Source organism: Xenopus laevis, chromosome 9_10S (assembly GCF_017654675.1).
Source record: "Xenopus laevis strain J_2021 chromosome 9_10S, Xenopus_laevis_v10.1, whole genome shotgun sequence".
NCBI classification, from domain to species: Eukaryota; Metazoa; Chordata; class Amphibia; order Anura; family Pipidae; genus Xenopus; species Xenopus laevis.
Window position 1 is genome coordinate 96,508,791 of NC_054388.1, and position 17,980 is coordinate 96,526,770.

The 17,980-nt window shown below is 36.7% G+C and overlaps 3 protein-coding genes across 3 annotated transcripts in view; all 3 read left to right on the forward strand.

The window, feature by feature from the left end:
- The window catches only part of ocm4.1.S (oncomodulin 4 gene 1 S homeolog), a 46,532-nt gene that overhangs the window by 14,658 nt on the left and 13,894 nt on the right, over positions 1 to 17,980 (forward strand). The window lies entirely within an intron of this gene.
- On the forward strand, positions 1,573 to 5,867 carry ocm4.2.S (oncomodulin 4 gene 2 S homeolog). Its single transcript, NM_001092132.1, is given in 5 exon segments — positions 1,573 to 1,620; positions 2,795 to 2,862; positions 4,470 to 4,602; positions 4,844 to 4,953; positions 5,517 to 5,867. Coding segments are annotated over 4 exon segments (330 nt in total). The 5' UTR covers positions 1,573 to 1,620; positions 2,795 to 2,801; the 3' UTR covers positions 5,543 to 5,867.
- Positions 9,572 to 17,670, forward strand: ocm4.3.S (oncomodulin 4 gene 3 S homeolog). Its single transcript, NM_001085937.1, is given in 5 exon segments — positions 9,572 to 9,615; positions 10,768 to 10,835; positions 15,661 to 15,793; positions 16,106 to 16,215; positions 17,269 to 17,670. Coding segments are annotated over 4 exon segments (330 nt in total). The 5' UTR covers positions 9,572 to 9,615; positions 10,768 to 10,774; the 3' UTR covers positions 17,295 to 17,670.

The window sequence follows — 17,980 nt, forward strand, 5'->3', positions numbered from 1 at the left end:
AATCAACTTGCCTAATAGGTTTTCTACCAGACTCATCCAACACAGGTGTGTTGTCCCTATTCACTCTCATGGCTCCTGAATTGCAGTCTATTTATTAAAACACGATTTTCCCCATTATTTTAATAATAAAAATGTGACCAAACTCCCATCAACAATCTGGCGCAGTTAGCAGTGTGGACCAAGGAGGAAGCAGTATAGGAAGAACACAGTTTGTGGTACAGAAGGATTAGGCAGAATAATCATCAGTTCAGGCAAAGGTCGGTTCAGGCGGCAAGGTTTCATGGTCAGGATTCAGGCTAGGGTCAAAGATCAGGAATTCAAACAGTAAACACACCCAGGAAGAACCCAAGTAGAAGAACCTATAATCGGGCACTGAATGGATCTTCTGCCGTCCTTAAATAGGCAGATCTTCGTGCTAAAAACGTGCCTGATGATGTCATATGTTGTGCGCCAATTTGCGCGCCGACGCCGCATGTTTTGACTCCAGCGTCACTACGATGCGTCCGAATAGACATGCCAGCGACAACTTGCAGTGCGGAACGTCACGCTGGTGTCTGACAACCGCGTGGCCTCCCCTGGGCGCCGCCATCTTGGATGTGACGCTGACCCACCGGAGGGTAAGTGCGGATAGTGTTCCCTACAAAATCTGTCTTAATTTACTAACAATTCGAATCAAAAATTTTCAATGCGGGAAAAGCCTACACAAAATTGTGCAACAACTTGATTTGTGTGACTTCTTCGAATTGTTGCCTGAAAAACATGAATTATTCGGATTATCGAAGGAAAAAACTTGAATTTATGGGATTACCGAACGAAAACCAGTGTCAAACAGCCCAAAACTTACTATCATCATAAAGGCAAAAAATGTGTTCCAATTGTTAAAGTGACCATCTGCCATTGATTTTTAGCTGGAGTATTTTTGGATTCAAATTTTTAGCAGCTTTGGAGTATAATAAATCTTTCAAAGTTTTTCTCCTTTAAAAACTCGACCAGAAGAATTTGAGGTTTAATAAATGGAACCCTAGTGTCCTTACCCAACTTCAGGATAACTGTGACCCACCTCTGTCCCTCATAATTTCTCATTACAGTACATTGTATCCAATGATTGGTATTTCAGCATGTTCTAAATGTGTCCTGCAACTAGGGCCAATTGATTAAAAATGAATTCACAGATCTCAACTTTTATTTTTAAATGTTATTGCATTTCCCCCATTGACTGGTCCAGTATAGATGGAAAAAAAAACAAGATTAAAATAAAACCCAAGTTGTACATTGCCAAGAGCAACATGTACCTCTCTTTGAATTACGACAGGAAAAAGTAAAAATTTTAAAAAGCATAAAATGCCAATACAATATACAGGATTCTCTTATTTAGGCTTGGGTAGGATTGTTCATGGAGCTACAATTTACATTCCTATGGGATAAAAATACTTTAGTCATTAGCTTGCATTTTTTTTTGCTATCCAGCTGAGAAACTGATCTGGAGGTGGTCTCTGAACTTCTGTATATGGTTAGGTTAAGAGTTTACAGGATATATAAGTAGGGGCCCCACCAAAAAGACAGGCACACATCATCACAGGAAAACTTGTATCCCTTTACTCCAGCTAAAGAGAACTTCGGGTGAGTTGCAAAACCTTTCTGGTCTGGAATGAACTGCTCACTTTTTCAATCAACTACTCTTTGGATTTGAGGTTAAAAAACAAAGCTTCAGCTTTTTTAAAAAAATGGAGCAATATGATCCAGAGACCTGTAGGAATGTGGACTATAATGGGGATCAAGAAAAAAATCACTGGAAAATGGTATTGATACAAACCACTGGCTCAACCTGGGCACAGGCCAACACCTGCTAAGAAGGACATCGGTTATCAAAAGCACCAATGGCCTTTCATCTCAAAAACAACTGGAAGAGTGTTTAATATGTGGAGTCATTTCATTTTCCTGTTTAAATATTTTTTTTTTGGTTTCAAAATATCATATTTCATGTTGAAATGTACTCTGGACTTGATATTGTATGTTGCATGATATCAGTCTGGGTTGACATATATTTTTTATTTGATTAAGGGCTTAGTGAAGCTTGTGTTTCTTCTTGTATTAGTTGTATCATATTTTGGGTTAGAGAAGGGAATTCAACAGGTGGCTGGCAGAACAGTTATCCCTTTTAAAAAAGATTGATGCAGGGTGAGTGTGGTGCCTGTTCCAAATGTAGCAACGTTGGACTTTTCATCTATAGAAAGTCCCACTGTCAACATGCACCAGCAAAACGTTCTCCATGCATCCCAAATAAAAAGGATTCACCTGAGCTAGCCTCCAGCTTAAGTTTCTATAGCTGACAAAATATGACTGGAGCTTGAAAAATGCTCTAAGAAAAAAATATTAATAAATATTTGCTCAAGGATATGTAGTCAGCCACTTTAACGGAGGGGTCAAATACTCCTTCAGTAGACATTGTATGCAGAGACATTTCTTTTCTTTTGTAAAGCAGTAACTAAAACACATTTTTAACTGGCTTATTGCATTTTGTTTTATAATCTGATGTTTTTCATTCTGATTTTAAACAAAAATGAGGTTTTTTTTATGTTAGGCCAAGGGTTCAGCGCATACATTTGTATCAGCTAAAAACTTTTTATGAATAAGTGTATGAATAATTGATCATAAATAATCATAAATGTATCTTTATCTATTCCACTATTATCCAGTAAAACTTACACGTGCTTCAGTTATTAGAATTCTTTCATCTCTCTTTAGCCTGTTGTGTTCCTTCACTTTACCTCATTATTTTGCTTGTTCTCCTTAGACTGACCATGGCATTCGGTGGTATCCTGAGTGAGGCTGACATCAACTCTGCTCTGCAGAACTGCCAAGGTATCTTAAAGTCCTGCAACTTTATTTTTCTCTCTTGACACTTCCTTATATTTAATTAAGGGGCAGGTTTATCAAGGGTCGAATTTTGAGTTGATGGTAGTTATTTCAAACTCCCATCAACTCGAAATTCCAACAAATAAAGACCAACCGAAATTTATTTTAAAAAAAACGATTTTTTTTTTTAACTTTAACGAACGTTCAAATCAAATTTGGATCATATTCATTTGAATTCGATTCTAAAAAACCTAGATTTTTCAAAGTTCACCAAATGATTCCAAATTGGTTCTAGGAGGCCCCCCATAGGCTAAAACAGCAATTCAGCATGTTTTAGATGGCGAATAGTCAAAGTTGAATTTTTAAAGATAGAGTACATGATAAATTTCGATAGTCTCATTTTCTAATTTTTTTCAAATTCGATTCGAATTTGGACTATACCCTATTCGAAGTATACCATGGGGCAGATTTATCAAAGGTCGAGGTGAATTTTCCGGAATAGTCCGAATTCGATTCAAATTTGAAAAAAAAATTTGTAAATTCAAATGTCAAAATTTATCATGTACTGTCTGTTTAAAAATTTGACTTCTACCACTTGCCATCTAAAACCTGACAAATTGATGATATAGCCTATGAGGGACCTCCTAGAACCTATTTGGAGTCAATTGGTGGACTTTGAAAAAATCTAACTTTTTTAGAATCGAATTTGAACGAATATGATCCAAATTTGTGTGATTGGAATGCGCCATTACTTTGATTCGTACAATTTGAAAATGACCAAATTCAACCCTTGATAAATCTGCCCCAAAAATTACCTCAAAATTCAAATTTAAAAATTCAAATTTTCACTTCGACCCTTGATAAATCTGCCCCTAAATGTCAGTAACTCTCAGTACCCCAGCTGTAGCCAAATTTAATATGTCAAAAATATGTCTACAACATTAGGACTGAAGCGTCAAAAGTTGACTATTCCTACTGTAGAGGTTTACATGTCAGCTGATCATCAAAAAGAAATATGGAGGGTCTTTCCTTTAATTACCATCAAGTAAACCAATCATGTTTTGGGTTTATTTAAAATAAGAAGCTATTCAGGCCTTAATCAGTTGGGGATATTCATTTGGACGTGGCTTAATTCATGGTTTGCTTTTAAAATGCAATCATATTATTTTAGGGAAAATGTGGATATGTTTTCCCTTATTTGTGAAAAGTCAAAGGGGATACATTTATTAAAGAGTGAAGTTAGAGATGGCTACAGTGAAATTCCGCCACTATCCATTCATTTATATGGGATTTTTAAAAGATTATTTATCAATGGGTGAAAGTTCATCCTTTGATAAATATGCCTTTCAAAATCCCATAGAAATAAATAGAGAGTGGCGGAATTTTACTCTAGAGAACTGTAGCCATCTCTAACTTCACTCTTTGATAAATATACCCCAAAGTGAGAAATCTCCACTTGTGACATAGCCATAGAAGCTATTTCATTTTTATGCATTATAATGAAGGCCCACTAGAGATATTATATGCAGATGATTATTTTTAGAAATGTTCTTGAGAAATCTGAATTTGACTTCATACTGCTTAATACATATTCTTCTTCTCCTGTTATCCAGCTGCTGACTCCTTCAACTTCAAAACTTTCTTTGCCCAGTCTGGTCTGAGCAGCAAGTCCGCAGATGATGTGAGAAAAGTCTTTGCCATCATCGACCAGGACCAGAGCGGCTTCGTTGAGGAAGATGAACTGAAGTAAGAACAAATATTCAGGTGTTATACAAGTGTATGGAAATTTAAGGTTAGGTGAATATGAATGGGAAAAAAAACAGATGTCAGAACAAATAGCAAATTTTCACTTTTGTAAAAATAGGACTAATTACTCAGTGTGGACTCAAGACTTGAATTAAAGTGGGAAGATTACTCTCCAAATAAGATACTCTTACCATTTCAGTAATTTGAGTTCTCCCTTCTTTATTCCACCATCTATCTCAAGGCTGTTCCTCCAGAACTTCAAATCAGGTGCCAGAGCTTTAACTGATGCTGAGACCAAGGCCTTCCTGTCAGCTGGAGACTCTGATGGTGATGGCAAAATTGGAGTTGAAGGTAAGTGAATACAACATTTACAAGGCCAAAATATAATAATCAGTGAGTTTGTGCAGTTATGAATATTTCTGTAGGATAATAAGTAAGCTATGGGATCCGTTACTAGGAAACCCGTTATCCAGAAAGCCCCGAATTACGGAAATCCCGTCTCTCATAGACTCCATTATAATCAAATAATCCAAAATTTTAAAAATGATTTCCTTTGTAAAAATAAAACAGTAGCTTGTACTTGATCCCACCTAAGATATAATAAATCCGTATTGAAAGCAGAACAGCCTATTCGGTGTATTTAACGTTTACATTAAGGTATGAAGATCCAAATTACAGAAAGATCCATTATCCAGAAACCCCCGGGTCCCGGATAACAGGTCCCATACCTGTACAGCTTTTTTTTTAATTTTACAGCACAGTGCTGTGTACATAAGTAGCACTATATAAATAAAACATATATACATCCTTAGCAAGAACTCATTTTGATATTCTTTCTTTTCCAACCCTCTGAATAACTGAAACTAATAAAACATTTAAGCATTATTTAATGACTGTTTTTCCCATCTTTGCAGAATTCCAGGCTTTGGTGAAAAATTAATTTTTTTTAAAACCTGAATCTGTGAAAAATCCCAAACAAACTGATACAAGTGAAACCTGGTTTAGTGGACGCCTCTTCAATATTTCTCTTCATGGGACAAGATGTGATGTCATGATCCAGCGGCGGGATTCATTTATTTATCCACCAGAGAAGAATGGTTACCCTTGCCTACAGTTTATCTAAGAGCCCCTTAGTTAAACCAACATATTTATTCTCATTTTTATACTAATAAAAACTGTCCAATGTTTACACTGTTGCGACTGTTCATTTTCCTATGGATTGAGGCACAAAAAAACTAATTGTTCTCAATAAATCAATTTTGGAATCAACTTGTCTGATATGTTTCTACCAGACTGAGTTATCCACATTCCCTTCCACCACTCCTGAAATGAAAATTCTATTGTCCTCACCAAATCCAGGTTAATTCCTTCATTACTCTACCTTTCCCTTTCCTGCCAAAAGGCAAAATAGTTCTCCAACACCCTGTCATTAACTCTAACCCATCTCTGTCCCTCTTAATTTCTCTGAATACTCATTCCATTCCATTTTATCCAACGATTGGTATCACATCTTCCATACATTCTGTACTTAAAGAATGACCCAAAACTACTCATTTTCCCGCACCACTCCATCAAGTTACTAATTCTGTAAGCAAAATGCCATTATGAAATTAACATAGCTTCTGTTTGGTATTCATTGAATCTGGGAATGAATGGTTAATTATTGTTTTGGGGCTGCAAATGTATCAGTGTTGATTGATTGACAGCCTATTTTGTTGCCTTTTCAATGCCAAGAAATTCTATTGTCCTCTGATACTTGCATTGCCAGATAATTTTTGAACATTTTGGGGGTTATTTACTACACTCAAAAAATTCATGATTTTTTTTAAGAAAATCGAACTTTTGAAAAGATCACACATTTTTCGGAATTTTTTAAATCCCAAGGATGGAAAAGTCCAAATTAGAAAATCCAGCATCTCAGACCTGTTGAGTCAATGGGAGAAGTTCCAAGTGTGCTGGGCTTTGTGCAATACCCCAAAGTTTTCGGGCAAAAAAGCATAAGAAATCTGAGTTTCGGGCGAAAAATCTGAAAAAAATAAAATTTTCGGGGAAATGTAATAATAAATAGTCGTAAAAAACCTGATCGGCGTTTGTAGCAGAAAATGTAGAGATAAAATTGGACTTTGATAAATAACCTCCTTTGTGTTCTTTCACTTTGGAGGGCATTTTACGGAGGGGGGTTGGCATTTGTAGTTTACCAAGGAAAATTATATATACATTTTTTTCAGGGCAACCTAAGCTGGAAATTTGTACGAATTCTGTAACAATATAGTGGCTTCTAAATTCGTACAGAATGGTAAAAATACGTTTTTCCATAATATAGACACATATATCAGAAACAGGTTTTATTTTATGCAAAGTCCCATGTCTCCTGTGGCAATACCACTTTTATATCGGTTTATAGAAATTTCTGACTTACAAAAACTTACAAAAACTCTCAGCAGCACATTTTCAAAGCACCATTCTAGAAATCAACATTTTAGATTTCAAGGCCAGAAATTCCACAAACAGTAAGTTTACTCCTGGAAACCATACATTTCTGGAATGCACACATTCTGACTAATCCAAAATGGGTAAATACAGTAGAACCCAGATTAATGTTTCCAGGGGAATGCACCAAACTGCATTTCGTGTGTGAGAAAGCCATAGAAATACAGCCATATGTTTTTATAAAGTGCACATTCTCACAAAAAATATTGGCATATTTATCTTGCCCATTTTCTTACATATAAAGGTAAAACACCTTTAATATGGGTGTCAAGGGTCTACTGAACAGTTTGATGCCCAAGATTTAAGTATGTGGCATGGGGACCCTAAAATGAAAGTAGTGCAATTAATTTTCTTGGCTTCCAATTCACCTTATGGGAACAAAGCCCCCTGCCTGTGTATCCCTCAGCGTGTGTATTATTGGGCAGATTTATCCATGTTTGAATTTTGAAGTCAAGTCAGTTTTTTTTTTAAATCCCATAACTTCGAAATTCGAATAAAAAAAGACCAACCAAAATGTATTAAAAAATCTAAGTTTTTTTTTGCGCAGTGATTCGAAGTAAAATCGAATTTGGTCGAATTCGATTCAAAGTATTTTAAAAAAAAAAATAACTTCGATTTTTCATAGTCCACCAATTGACTCCACATAGGTTCTAGGAGGTCCCTCATAGGTTTAAGATGGCAAATTGTCAAAGTTTTAAAGAGACAGTACATGATAAATTTCAATGTTCCAATTTTCAAATTTTTTTCAAATCGAATTTCGACTATTCCCTAGTCGAAGTACACAAAAATAGCTCAAAATTCAAATTTTTTTACTTCGAATTTTCAATTCGACCCTTGATAAATCTGCCCCTTTAACAGTACAAAGATCCCTAAAACAAAATATATTTTGAGAAAGAACACATTTGGATAAAAACATCTTTCCATAAGGACAATTCTAAATTTACTTCATCCTATTTCTTATTCTAAACAAAAGTTTGCCTTTTCATTTTTTAACAGCACATTTAAAGCAATACTGTCACTTTCCTATAAGCTATAAATAGGAAAGTGGCAATTTTAACAAACGTATATGACTTTGCTCTTAGTTTAATTTTAAAGTGCTCAAAGCCACCCACATGCAAACCCCACTTACCCCCTGTCAATGTGCACTGTGAATGACAGCCAGCTTTCAGGCAACATTAGATTGGTCTGCGTGTTGGGATGGGAAAAGTGCTTTGGGGCACTAACAGCAAAGTTGCACGCTTTTACTAAAACTGATACTATGGGGGTTATTTATCAAGGTCCGAATTTATCTCAGTATTTCTAATATCCAACTCTGAGCAAATCCGAATTCCCAAATGGACCTTATTTATGAACAAAAAAGCCCGAAAAAAAATAGGGTCAGGCAAAACTTCTGAGCTTTCCCTGAGAACTCAGAATTGTTTGGAGTTTTCCGCAAAAACGACTATTTTATCTGAGTTTTTGCAGTTTTTTGTGCAGAATTCCCGAAATCATCAGATATCTGTACCGACATCAGCGCAGACACTGGGACCTTCCCCATTGACTTAAGGTGGCCATACACGGGCCGATAAAAGCTGCCGACAGACCGTGATGGCAGCTTATTGGCCCGTGACGAAAAATCCCGTCGGATCGCGGCCGCATCCATTTGTTGATGCGGTCCCACGATCCAACCACCCATTGCTATTCGTTAGGATCCGATCGTTGGGCCCTAGGGCCCACGATCGGATCAGCCCGATATTGCCCACCTCAAGGTGGGCATTTCGGGGAGAGATCCGCTCGTTTGGCGACATCGCCAAACGAGCGGATCTCTCAGTGTATGGCCACTGTTATACAGGACCTTGAGAGCTTTTAGATGCCGGGGTTTCGGATTCGGATAGACCATCGGATTTTAATAAATCTGGAATAATTCTGAGGGCTTTTTTTGCTCTGAAAACTACGAATTATTTGAGGTTCGTATATTCGGAGCTTGATAAATAACCCCCTACATGTTCATTATAGTTATAGGAACAAGTCAGTTTGGCTTTTATTTGTAAGGAGTAAATATGCCAAGTCTATGCTTTTATTTGATATATGTCACAGATTAAAGAAATAATTAATTAGTAACTCCTTGACTGGTCTAGAATAAATGAAAAAAAAAACCCCAAGAGGAAAATAAAACAAAACCCAGGTTGAACATTGACAAGCGCAAGATGTACCTCTCTTTGTATCACACCAGAAAAAAGCTAAATCTTTTAAAAGAGCAGAAAATACCCATACAATATATAGGATTCTCTTCTTTATGCTTGGGTAGGATTGTTCATGGAGCTACAATTTGCATTCCTATGGGATAAAAATACTATAGTCATTAGCTTGCATTTTTTTTTTTGCTAACCAGCTGAGAAACTGATCTGGAGGTGGTCTCTGAACTTCTTTATATGGTTAGGTTAAGAGTTTACAAGATATATAAGTAGGGGCCCACCAACAAGACAGGCCACATCTGTCACAGGAAGACTTGTATCCCTTTACTCCAGCTAAAGAGGACTTCGGGTGAGTTGCAAAACCTTTCTGGTCTGGAATGAACTTTTTCAATCAACTACTATGTGGATTTGAGATTAAAAAACAAAGCTTCAGATGTTTAAAAAATGGAGCAATGTGAACCAGAGACCTGTGGGAATGTGGACTATAATTGGGATCAAGAAATAATCACCAGAAAATGATATTGATACAAACCACTGGCTCAACCTGAGCACAAGCCAACAACTGCTAACAAGGACATCAGTTATCAAAAACACCAATGGCCTTTCACCACTGGAAGAGTGTTTAATATGTCAAAAGTCATTTAATTGACCTGTTTATATGCATCACTTTCAAAACTGTCTTATTTTATGTTGAAATGTGGGCAGATGTTATTATGTTGCATGAGTATAAGTTATTGTTTTTTTTTTATATCTATATATATGGATTAAGGTCTCAGCAAAGGAAGTGTTTCTTCTTCTATTAGGTAGCTGCTGTGTCATATTTTTGGGTGACAGAAGGAACTTCCATGGGTGGTTGGCAGAAAAATGTTCCCTTTTGATAGGGATGACTGGATAACAAATATAGCAATGTCGTATTTGTATAACTTTGCTTTACCTATAGCAAAACATTATCCCCACATCCCTAATGAATAGAATTCTGAGGTAGCCTTCCACTAAAGATCCCATAGTCAACCAGTTTACCTTGAGGAGTCAAATACTCCCTCAGTAGATACCGAATTCAGAGATATTTTTATTTGTTAAACTAGTTGTGGTAAATTGAAATAATGGAAACAACACCTTTTTAAATATTGGGTTATTTCTATTAGCATTTTGTCTTGATAATAAGATATATTTTTGCATTGAGATTTTAAACATCAAGGAGCTTTTTCATGTTAGCCAAGGGGTTAAGCACCTACCTTTGTATCAGCAAAAAGCTATATAAAAGCATTCGTTTATGGATTTTTAAGTCATGAATATAAAGCAAATGCACACAATAGTTAGTCCAAGGTACTTAAGCTTTATCTTTTCCATTGTTTTTAAAACAAAGATATCAAGTTAAACTTGCATGTGCTTCATGTGCCTAAAATATTTCTTTTGCATGGCTATTACAATTCTTTCATCCCCCTTAACCTGCTGTGTTCCTTTAATTTACTATAACAATGATTTTGCTCTTTCTCCCTAGACTGACCATGGCATTCGGTGGTATCCTGAGTGAGGCTGACATCAACTCTGCTCTGCAGAACTGCCAAGGTATCTTTAAGTCTTACACCATTATTTTATTTTCCTGTGTTTACATTTTCTTTTTAGACCCTTTTTAGACTATATATATATATATATATATATATATATACAGTATATATATATATATATATATATATATATATATATATATATATATACTGTATATATACAATATCAAAACAGGGGGGTTGTGGGAGCACTCTAAAGGCTTTAAAGTATATATATATATAAGTATAATAAATGCTATTGCATATGTACCCAAAACAGGGGTTATTTTGTTACAAAGTTATGATCATAAAATTGATAAGCCACCATACCACGTCAAGGTAAACCCCGAATGGCGGTCCCTAACTTGTTTTATATTTTATGTGCATTTTAGCATTACCTGTAATCAATGTCCGTTGAACGCTGTTTTTTCAGTGAGGGCTAAATCCTCCCCAGCCAGCAATCAGGCTTTTAAAGGAGAGATATTCCCAAAACAAACGCCCAATTTTAAAAGCATAGGATCACCACTAGTTAAAAGGGGGGGTATGGGGTGCTACAACCACTGAAGCTATGCCACAGCTCCTGGCTAAATATACAATATCAAAACAGGGGGGTTGTGGGAGCACTCTAAAGGCTTTAAAGTATATATATATATAAGTATAATAAATGCTATTGCATATGTACCCAAAACAGGGGTTATTTTGTTACAAAGTTATGATCATAAAATTGATAAGCCACCATACCACGTCAAGGTAAACCCCGAATGGCGGTCCCTAACTTGTTTTATATTTTATGTGCATTTTAGCATTACCTGTAATCAATGTCCGTTGAACGCTGTTTTTTCAGTGAGGGCTAAATCCTCCCCAGCCAGCAATCAGGCTTTTAAAGGAGAGATATTCCCAAAACAAACGCCCAATTTTAAAAGCATAGGATCACCACTAGTTAAAAGGGGGGGTATGGGGTGCTACAACCACTGAAGCTATGCCACAGCTCCTGGCTAAATATACAATATCAAAACAGGGGGGTTGTGGGAGCACTCTAAAGGCTTTAAAGTATATATATATATAAGTATAATAAATGCTATTGCATATGTACCCAAAACAGGGGTTATTTTGTTACAAAGTTATGATCATAAAATTGATAAGCCACCATACCACGTCAAGGTAAACCCCGAATGGCGGTCCCTAACTTGTTTTACTGTATATATATATATATATATATTTATAAGTTTTATAAGTAATATATGGTGTTGCTTTTAGGTGGTGCTAAAAATTATTATTATCTTTAAAAATAGCCCCTTTATTGGAGCTCCCTATAGATGTTCTCTGGTCCCTGTCTGTTGTTTCAAATGAGGCGTGGGCGTGTCCTAACGGTCCCTGCCAGAAGCACAGTAGGAGGGGGACAGCCAATCACAGCCCTGCAGTCACACAAGCACAGAAAGGCTTCAGTTCCCTATTAGGTCCTGCTAGCTACTGATTGGTTCCTGACCTACAGTGCAGTGAGCTGAAAGCCGCCGGCTCCCCTGCACAGCCTGGGAATTCAGGGAGCAGGAAGTCGAAGAGAAGGAAGGGATTATTAGGGTTTTTGCAGAAATATTCAATAAATCAGCCTGAAACACTACTTTTTAAAGCACAATTCTTCTATATCTAAATGAGTATAATGCACGGGTAAGTTCTTATTATTTACACAAAATGTCTCCTTTAAAGGGCAGCAATTTTCCGCACTCCAGTTTTAGCAGAATTTAAGTCCCACACTAGCAGAGCTGGCTGGGTAAACTGGGAATTCTAGCTATATTAAATCTACTACATTAAAGCCCACACCACAATGGAATGGGGGGCAGGTGTTTATAATTTAATTATAATCAAAATACATATATTATATGAATACATTTAAAAACATCTCTCCAATTTTACTCTCATTTTTTCTTTTTGTGCCAAGATGAGATGCTGTATAAATAAAAAAGCATAATTTCACAAATTACAGAGAGTGCTAATCCTTTGTTTTGTTTACATAGTGAATAAAGTACCCCCTCTTGTAAAATATAAGCATATTAGAAGTTACCGAGGAGTTCCATGACCATATAAAATCACGAGGCCGAAGGCTGAGTGTTTTTATACAGGTCATGGAACTCGGAGGTAACTTCTAATATCCTCGTATTTTGCAACTGGGGGTACTTTATTTATTATTAGAGATGTCGCGAACTGTTCGCCGGCGAACTTGTTCGCGCGAACATCAGGTGTTCGCGCTCGCCGGAAGTTCGCGAACGTCGCGCGACGTTCGCCATTTTGGGTTCGCCATTGTTGGCGCTTTTTTTTGCCCTCTCACCCCAGACCAGCAGGTACATGGCAGCCAATCAGGAAGCTCTCCCCTGGACCACTCCCCTTCCCTATAAAAACCGAAGCCCTGCAGCGTTTTTTCACTCTGCCTGTGTGTGCTGAAGAGATAGTGTAGGGAGAGAGCTGCTGCCTGTTAGTGATTTCAGGGACAGTTGAAAGTTTGCTGGCTAGTAATCGTTTTGATACTGCTCTGTTATTGGAGGGACAGAAGTCTGCAGGGGTTTGAGGGACATTTTAGCTTAGGTAGCTTTGCTGGCTAGTAATCTACCTTCTACTGCAGTGCTCTGTATGTAGCTGCAGTGGGCAGCTGTCCTGCTTCTGATCTCATCTGCTGACTGCTGCAATAACAGTAGTCCTTGTAAGGACTGCTTTTATTTATTTTTTTGTTGTTTTACTACTACTACTACTACTATAAGAGCCCAGTGCTATTAGTCTAGCAGTGTTGGGGAGTGGGACTGGTGTGCTAATCTGCTGCTCCTAGTAGTTCAGCAGCACCAACTTTAATTTTTTTTTTTTAATATTCATTTTTTTTTTATTTTACTTTTTTTTATTTTACTACCGCTGTAGTAGTGTATAAGTTGACCTTTTAGGCATTATTTGCCCTGTAGGCATTATTTGCACAGTGTTTTCTTCAACCCGCCATCTAGCTGTGTGACCTTGTTCACATTCTGTCTAAATATCCATAATATTACCGTCTCCAGAAAAAACACCGGAGTGACTTTTTTCAAGCAGCCATAATATATTTTACGTAATCCGTATCCACCGCTGTAGTAGTGTATACGTTGACCTTGTAGGCATTATTTGCACAGTGTTTTCTTCAACCCGCCATCTAGCTGTGTGACCTTGTTCACATTCTGTCTAAATATCCATAATATTACCGTCTCCAGAAAAAACACCGGAGTGACTTTTTTCAAGCAGCCATAATATATTTTACGTAATCCGTATCCACCGCTGTAGTAGTGTATACGTTGACCTTGTAGGCATTATTTGCACAGTGTTTTCTTCAACCCGCCATCTAGCTGTGTGACCTTGTTCACATTCTGTCTAAATATCCATAATATTACCGTCTCCAGAAAAAACACCGGAGTGACTTTTTTCAAGCAGCCATAATATATTTTACGTAATCCGTATCCACCGCTGTAGTAGTGTATACGTTGACCTTGTAGGCATTGTTTGCCCATTTTTTTTGGCCGCAGCCACTGAAGCACAGAGGCCAGAAAAAATATGCCATATAAATGCTGAAAATAGTCATTTTTTGCCATACGTTGACTCAACGTATATGGCAAAAAATGACTATTTTCAGCATTTATATGGCATATTTTTTCTGGCAACTGTGCTTCAGTGGCTGCGACCAAAAAAACTGGGCAAACAATGCCTACAAGGTCAACGTATGGCAAAAAATGACTATTTTCAGCATTTATATGGCATATTTTTTCTGGCAACTGTGCTTCAGTGGCTGCAACCAAAAAAACTGGGCAAACAATGTCTACAAGGTCAACGTATGGCGAAAAATGACTATTTTCAGCATTTATATGGCATATTTTTTCTGGCAACTGTGCTTCAGTGGCTGCGTCCAAAAAAACTGGGCAAACAATGCCTACAAGGTCAACGTATGGCAGTTGTTTAAAGAGAACAGTAGATTACTAGCCAGCAAAGCTACCTAAGCTAAAATGTCCCTCAAATCCCTGCAGACTTCTGTCCCTCCAATACAGAGCAGTATCAAGCAGATTACTAGCCAGCAAACTTACTATCATCTGTCCCTGAAATCACTAACAGCTCTCCCCCTACACTATCTCTTCCAAGCACACACAGGCAGATTTTTCAGATACATTTTTGCCCTTGATCCCCCTCTGGCATGCCACTGTCCAGGTCGTTGCACCCTTTAAACAACTTTAAAATCATTTTTCTGGCCAGAAATTTTTTTTTTAGATGTTAAAGTTCGCCTTCCCATTGAAGTCTATGGGGTTCGCGAACCGTTCGCGAACCGCTCGCGTTTTTGCGCAAGTTCGCGAATATGTTCGCGAACTTTTTTTCCGACGTTCGCTACATCCCTATTTATTATAATACACAAGTTTCAGTGAGTCAAGTGACAGAAATGACATCAGAACTCACCGTTTATAACTGATGACATCAGTACTCACTATTTATAAGGATATAATTTACACAATATTCATGGCTTTTGTGTATTATATATATAAATAAAGTACCCCCAGTTGCAAAATATGCGGATATTAGAAGTTACCTTGGAGTTCCATGACCTGTATTAAAACACTCGGCCTTGTGTTTTTATATGGTCATGAAACTCCTCTGTAACTTATAATATCCATATATATATATATATATATATATATATATATATATATATATATATATATATATATATATATATATATATATATATAATTGATGTTAAAGTATGACATAAGTGACCTACTTTTTCCAGTTTCTCTGCTCGCGGCATTTGTGATAAGTGCATACTGTTCAACACAAATTCCTCTTGTCCTCTTCTCCAGCTGCTGACTCCTTCAACTTCAAAACTTTCTTTGCCCAGTCTGGTCTGAGCAGCAAGTCCGCAGATGATGTGAGAAAAGTCTTTGCCATCATCGACCAGGACCAGAGCGGCTTCGTTGAGGAAGATGAACTGAAGTAAGAACAAATATTCAGATGTTACACAGTATATGAGAATTTGGGGATAGAGATTAGAGAGTGCAGAACACATACAGTATTTGCTGTCATCCTAGGAAAAATATAACTGCTGTAATTATACTTGGGCACAGACCAAAGTTGCACTTTCATTAGAATAGGACTGATACAAATAATTATTCACTATGACCTCAAGACTTTAAATTTAAATGAATTAAAGTGGGAAGATCACTCTACAAATGAGATACTCTTACCCTTTCAGTAGTCTCTGGCTAATTTGAGTTCTCCCTTCCTTATTCCACCATCTATCTGAAGGCTGTTCCTCCAGAACTTCAAATCAGGTGCCAGAGCTTTAACTGATGCTGAAACCAAGGCCTTCCTGTCAGCTGGAGACTCTGATGGTGATGGCAAAATTGGAGTTGAAGGTAAGTGACTACATAGTTGCTAGGACCCAAAAGAATAATCAGCCAGTTTGCACAACTGTAAATCTCTTTGTGAGTAGAGCTATATAAATAAAAAATATACATGCATAAACATATATCCTTGGCAAGCAATAATTTCAATATTTAAATGTATTTTCCAACTTTCTGAATTACTGAACCTAATAAAATTAAAGGACCCTTAGCATCAAAAAGAGGCAATTTGTCCCAATGCATGACCCTTTAGAGGAAATGTATTTTCCTCTAGTACATGTTAAAGTGACTGTGCAAGCCAAAATGAGTTCTCTCCAACCCCCCAACAACACATAGGGGGTTATTTACTAAACTCTGAATGCAAAAATCTCTAAAATATTTTTTATATGAAATCAGACTTTTAAAAAAATCACGATTTTTTCTGAATTTATTAAACCCCACGAGGATGGAAAAGTCAGAATCAGAATATCCAGTATCTCAGACTTGTCGAGGTTGCATATAAGTCAATGGGAGAAGTCCCAATGATTTTTTGATGTGTGCTGGGTTTTTGGCAATACCCCGAAGTTTTCAGGCAAAATTCTGAGTTCGCTGGGTGAAAAATCCGAAAAAATCGTGAAAATCTGATTTTCATGATTTTTGGGGATTTTTTTCCAGCAAACAAAATTTTCGGGAAAAACACGTGAGGATTTTGTCTGAGTTTTTTTAAGAAAATATTGAGATAAATTCGGACATTGATAAATAACCCCATGGTGAAAAAGACTAATTTCTCTCAAATGTATCTGAACTCATCACCAAGGCATCAGTAGTAGGATTGTACAAGAATACTATCATTTCATCTTACAGTGAGAACAGCAAGGAGTCTTTAGCAGTTTGAGAACTGAAATGCAGTACAGTAAAAGAAAAAGTTAAACAATGTCTTGTTCTATATTGATCAATAACAATAAATATTAGGACCTTATTTAGAGCAATATACAAGGGGGGTGGGTTGATCCCTATAAAATGTACTTTTCATATAAGGTTTAAATTAATAACGTTTAATTGCTGTTTTTTCCATCTTTATTGCAGAATTCCAGGCTTTGGTGAAAAACTAAATTTTTTTAAACCTGAACCTTCGAAACATCACAAGGTTTTTGCATTAAACTGATACAAGTAAACCTGGTTTAGTGGAACACAGACGCCTCTTCAATAATTCTTCTCTTGGGACAAGTTGTGATGTCATCATGTAGTAGTGGGGTCCTTTTATTTATCCACCAGAGAAACATTGTTACCCTTGTCTACAGTTTATCTAAGAGTCCCTTAGTTAAACCAACATATTTATTCTCATTTTTATACTAATAATATTATTCATTGTTTTCACTGTTGAGACATTTGCAAATCCATGGATTTGCAAATCTTGCTCAAGTTTCCGTTGGACTGAAGCAGGCATAAAAAAAGTAATTGTTCTCAATAAATCAATTTTGGAATCAACTTGTCTAATGGTTTTGCTACCAGATAAATCTAGCACAGATGTGTTGTCACCAAACCATCTTCATCAATCATCATCAATCATCATTCTGTTTTCTTCCAAGAAACACTTCATTCTCCATCATCCTTTCATTAATTCTAATCTGTCTCTGTCCCTCTTAATGTCTATTATTTCTTATTCTAGTACATTTTATCCAGTGATTGTTATGATTCCTTAAATACACCTACTGTACTTAGCTTATACGTCCTTCAGTTTACTGACATAACTCTGCCTTTTGTGGCATTATTCAACAAACTAAGATATATGTTAAAA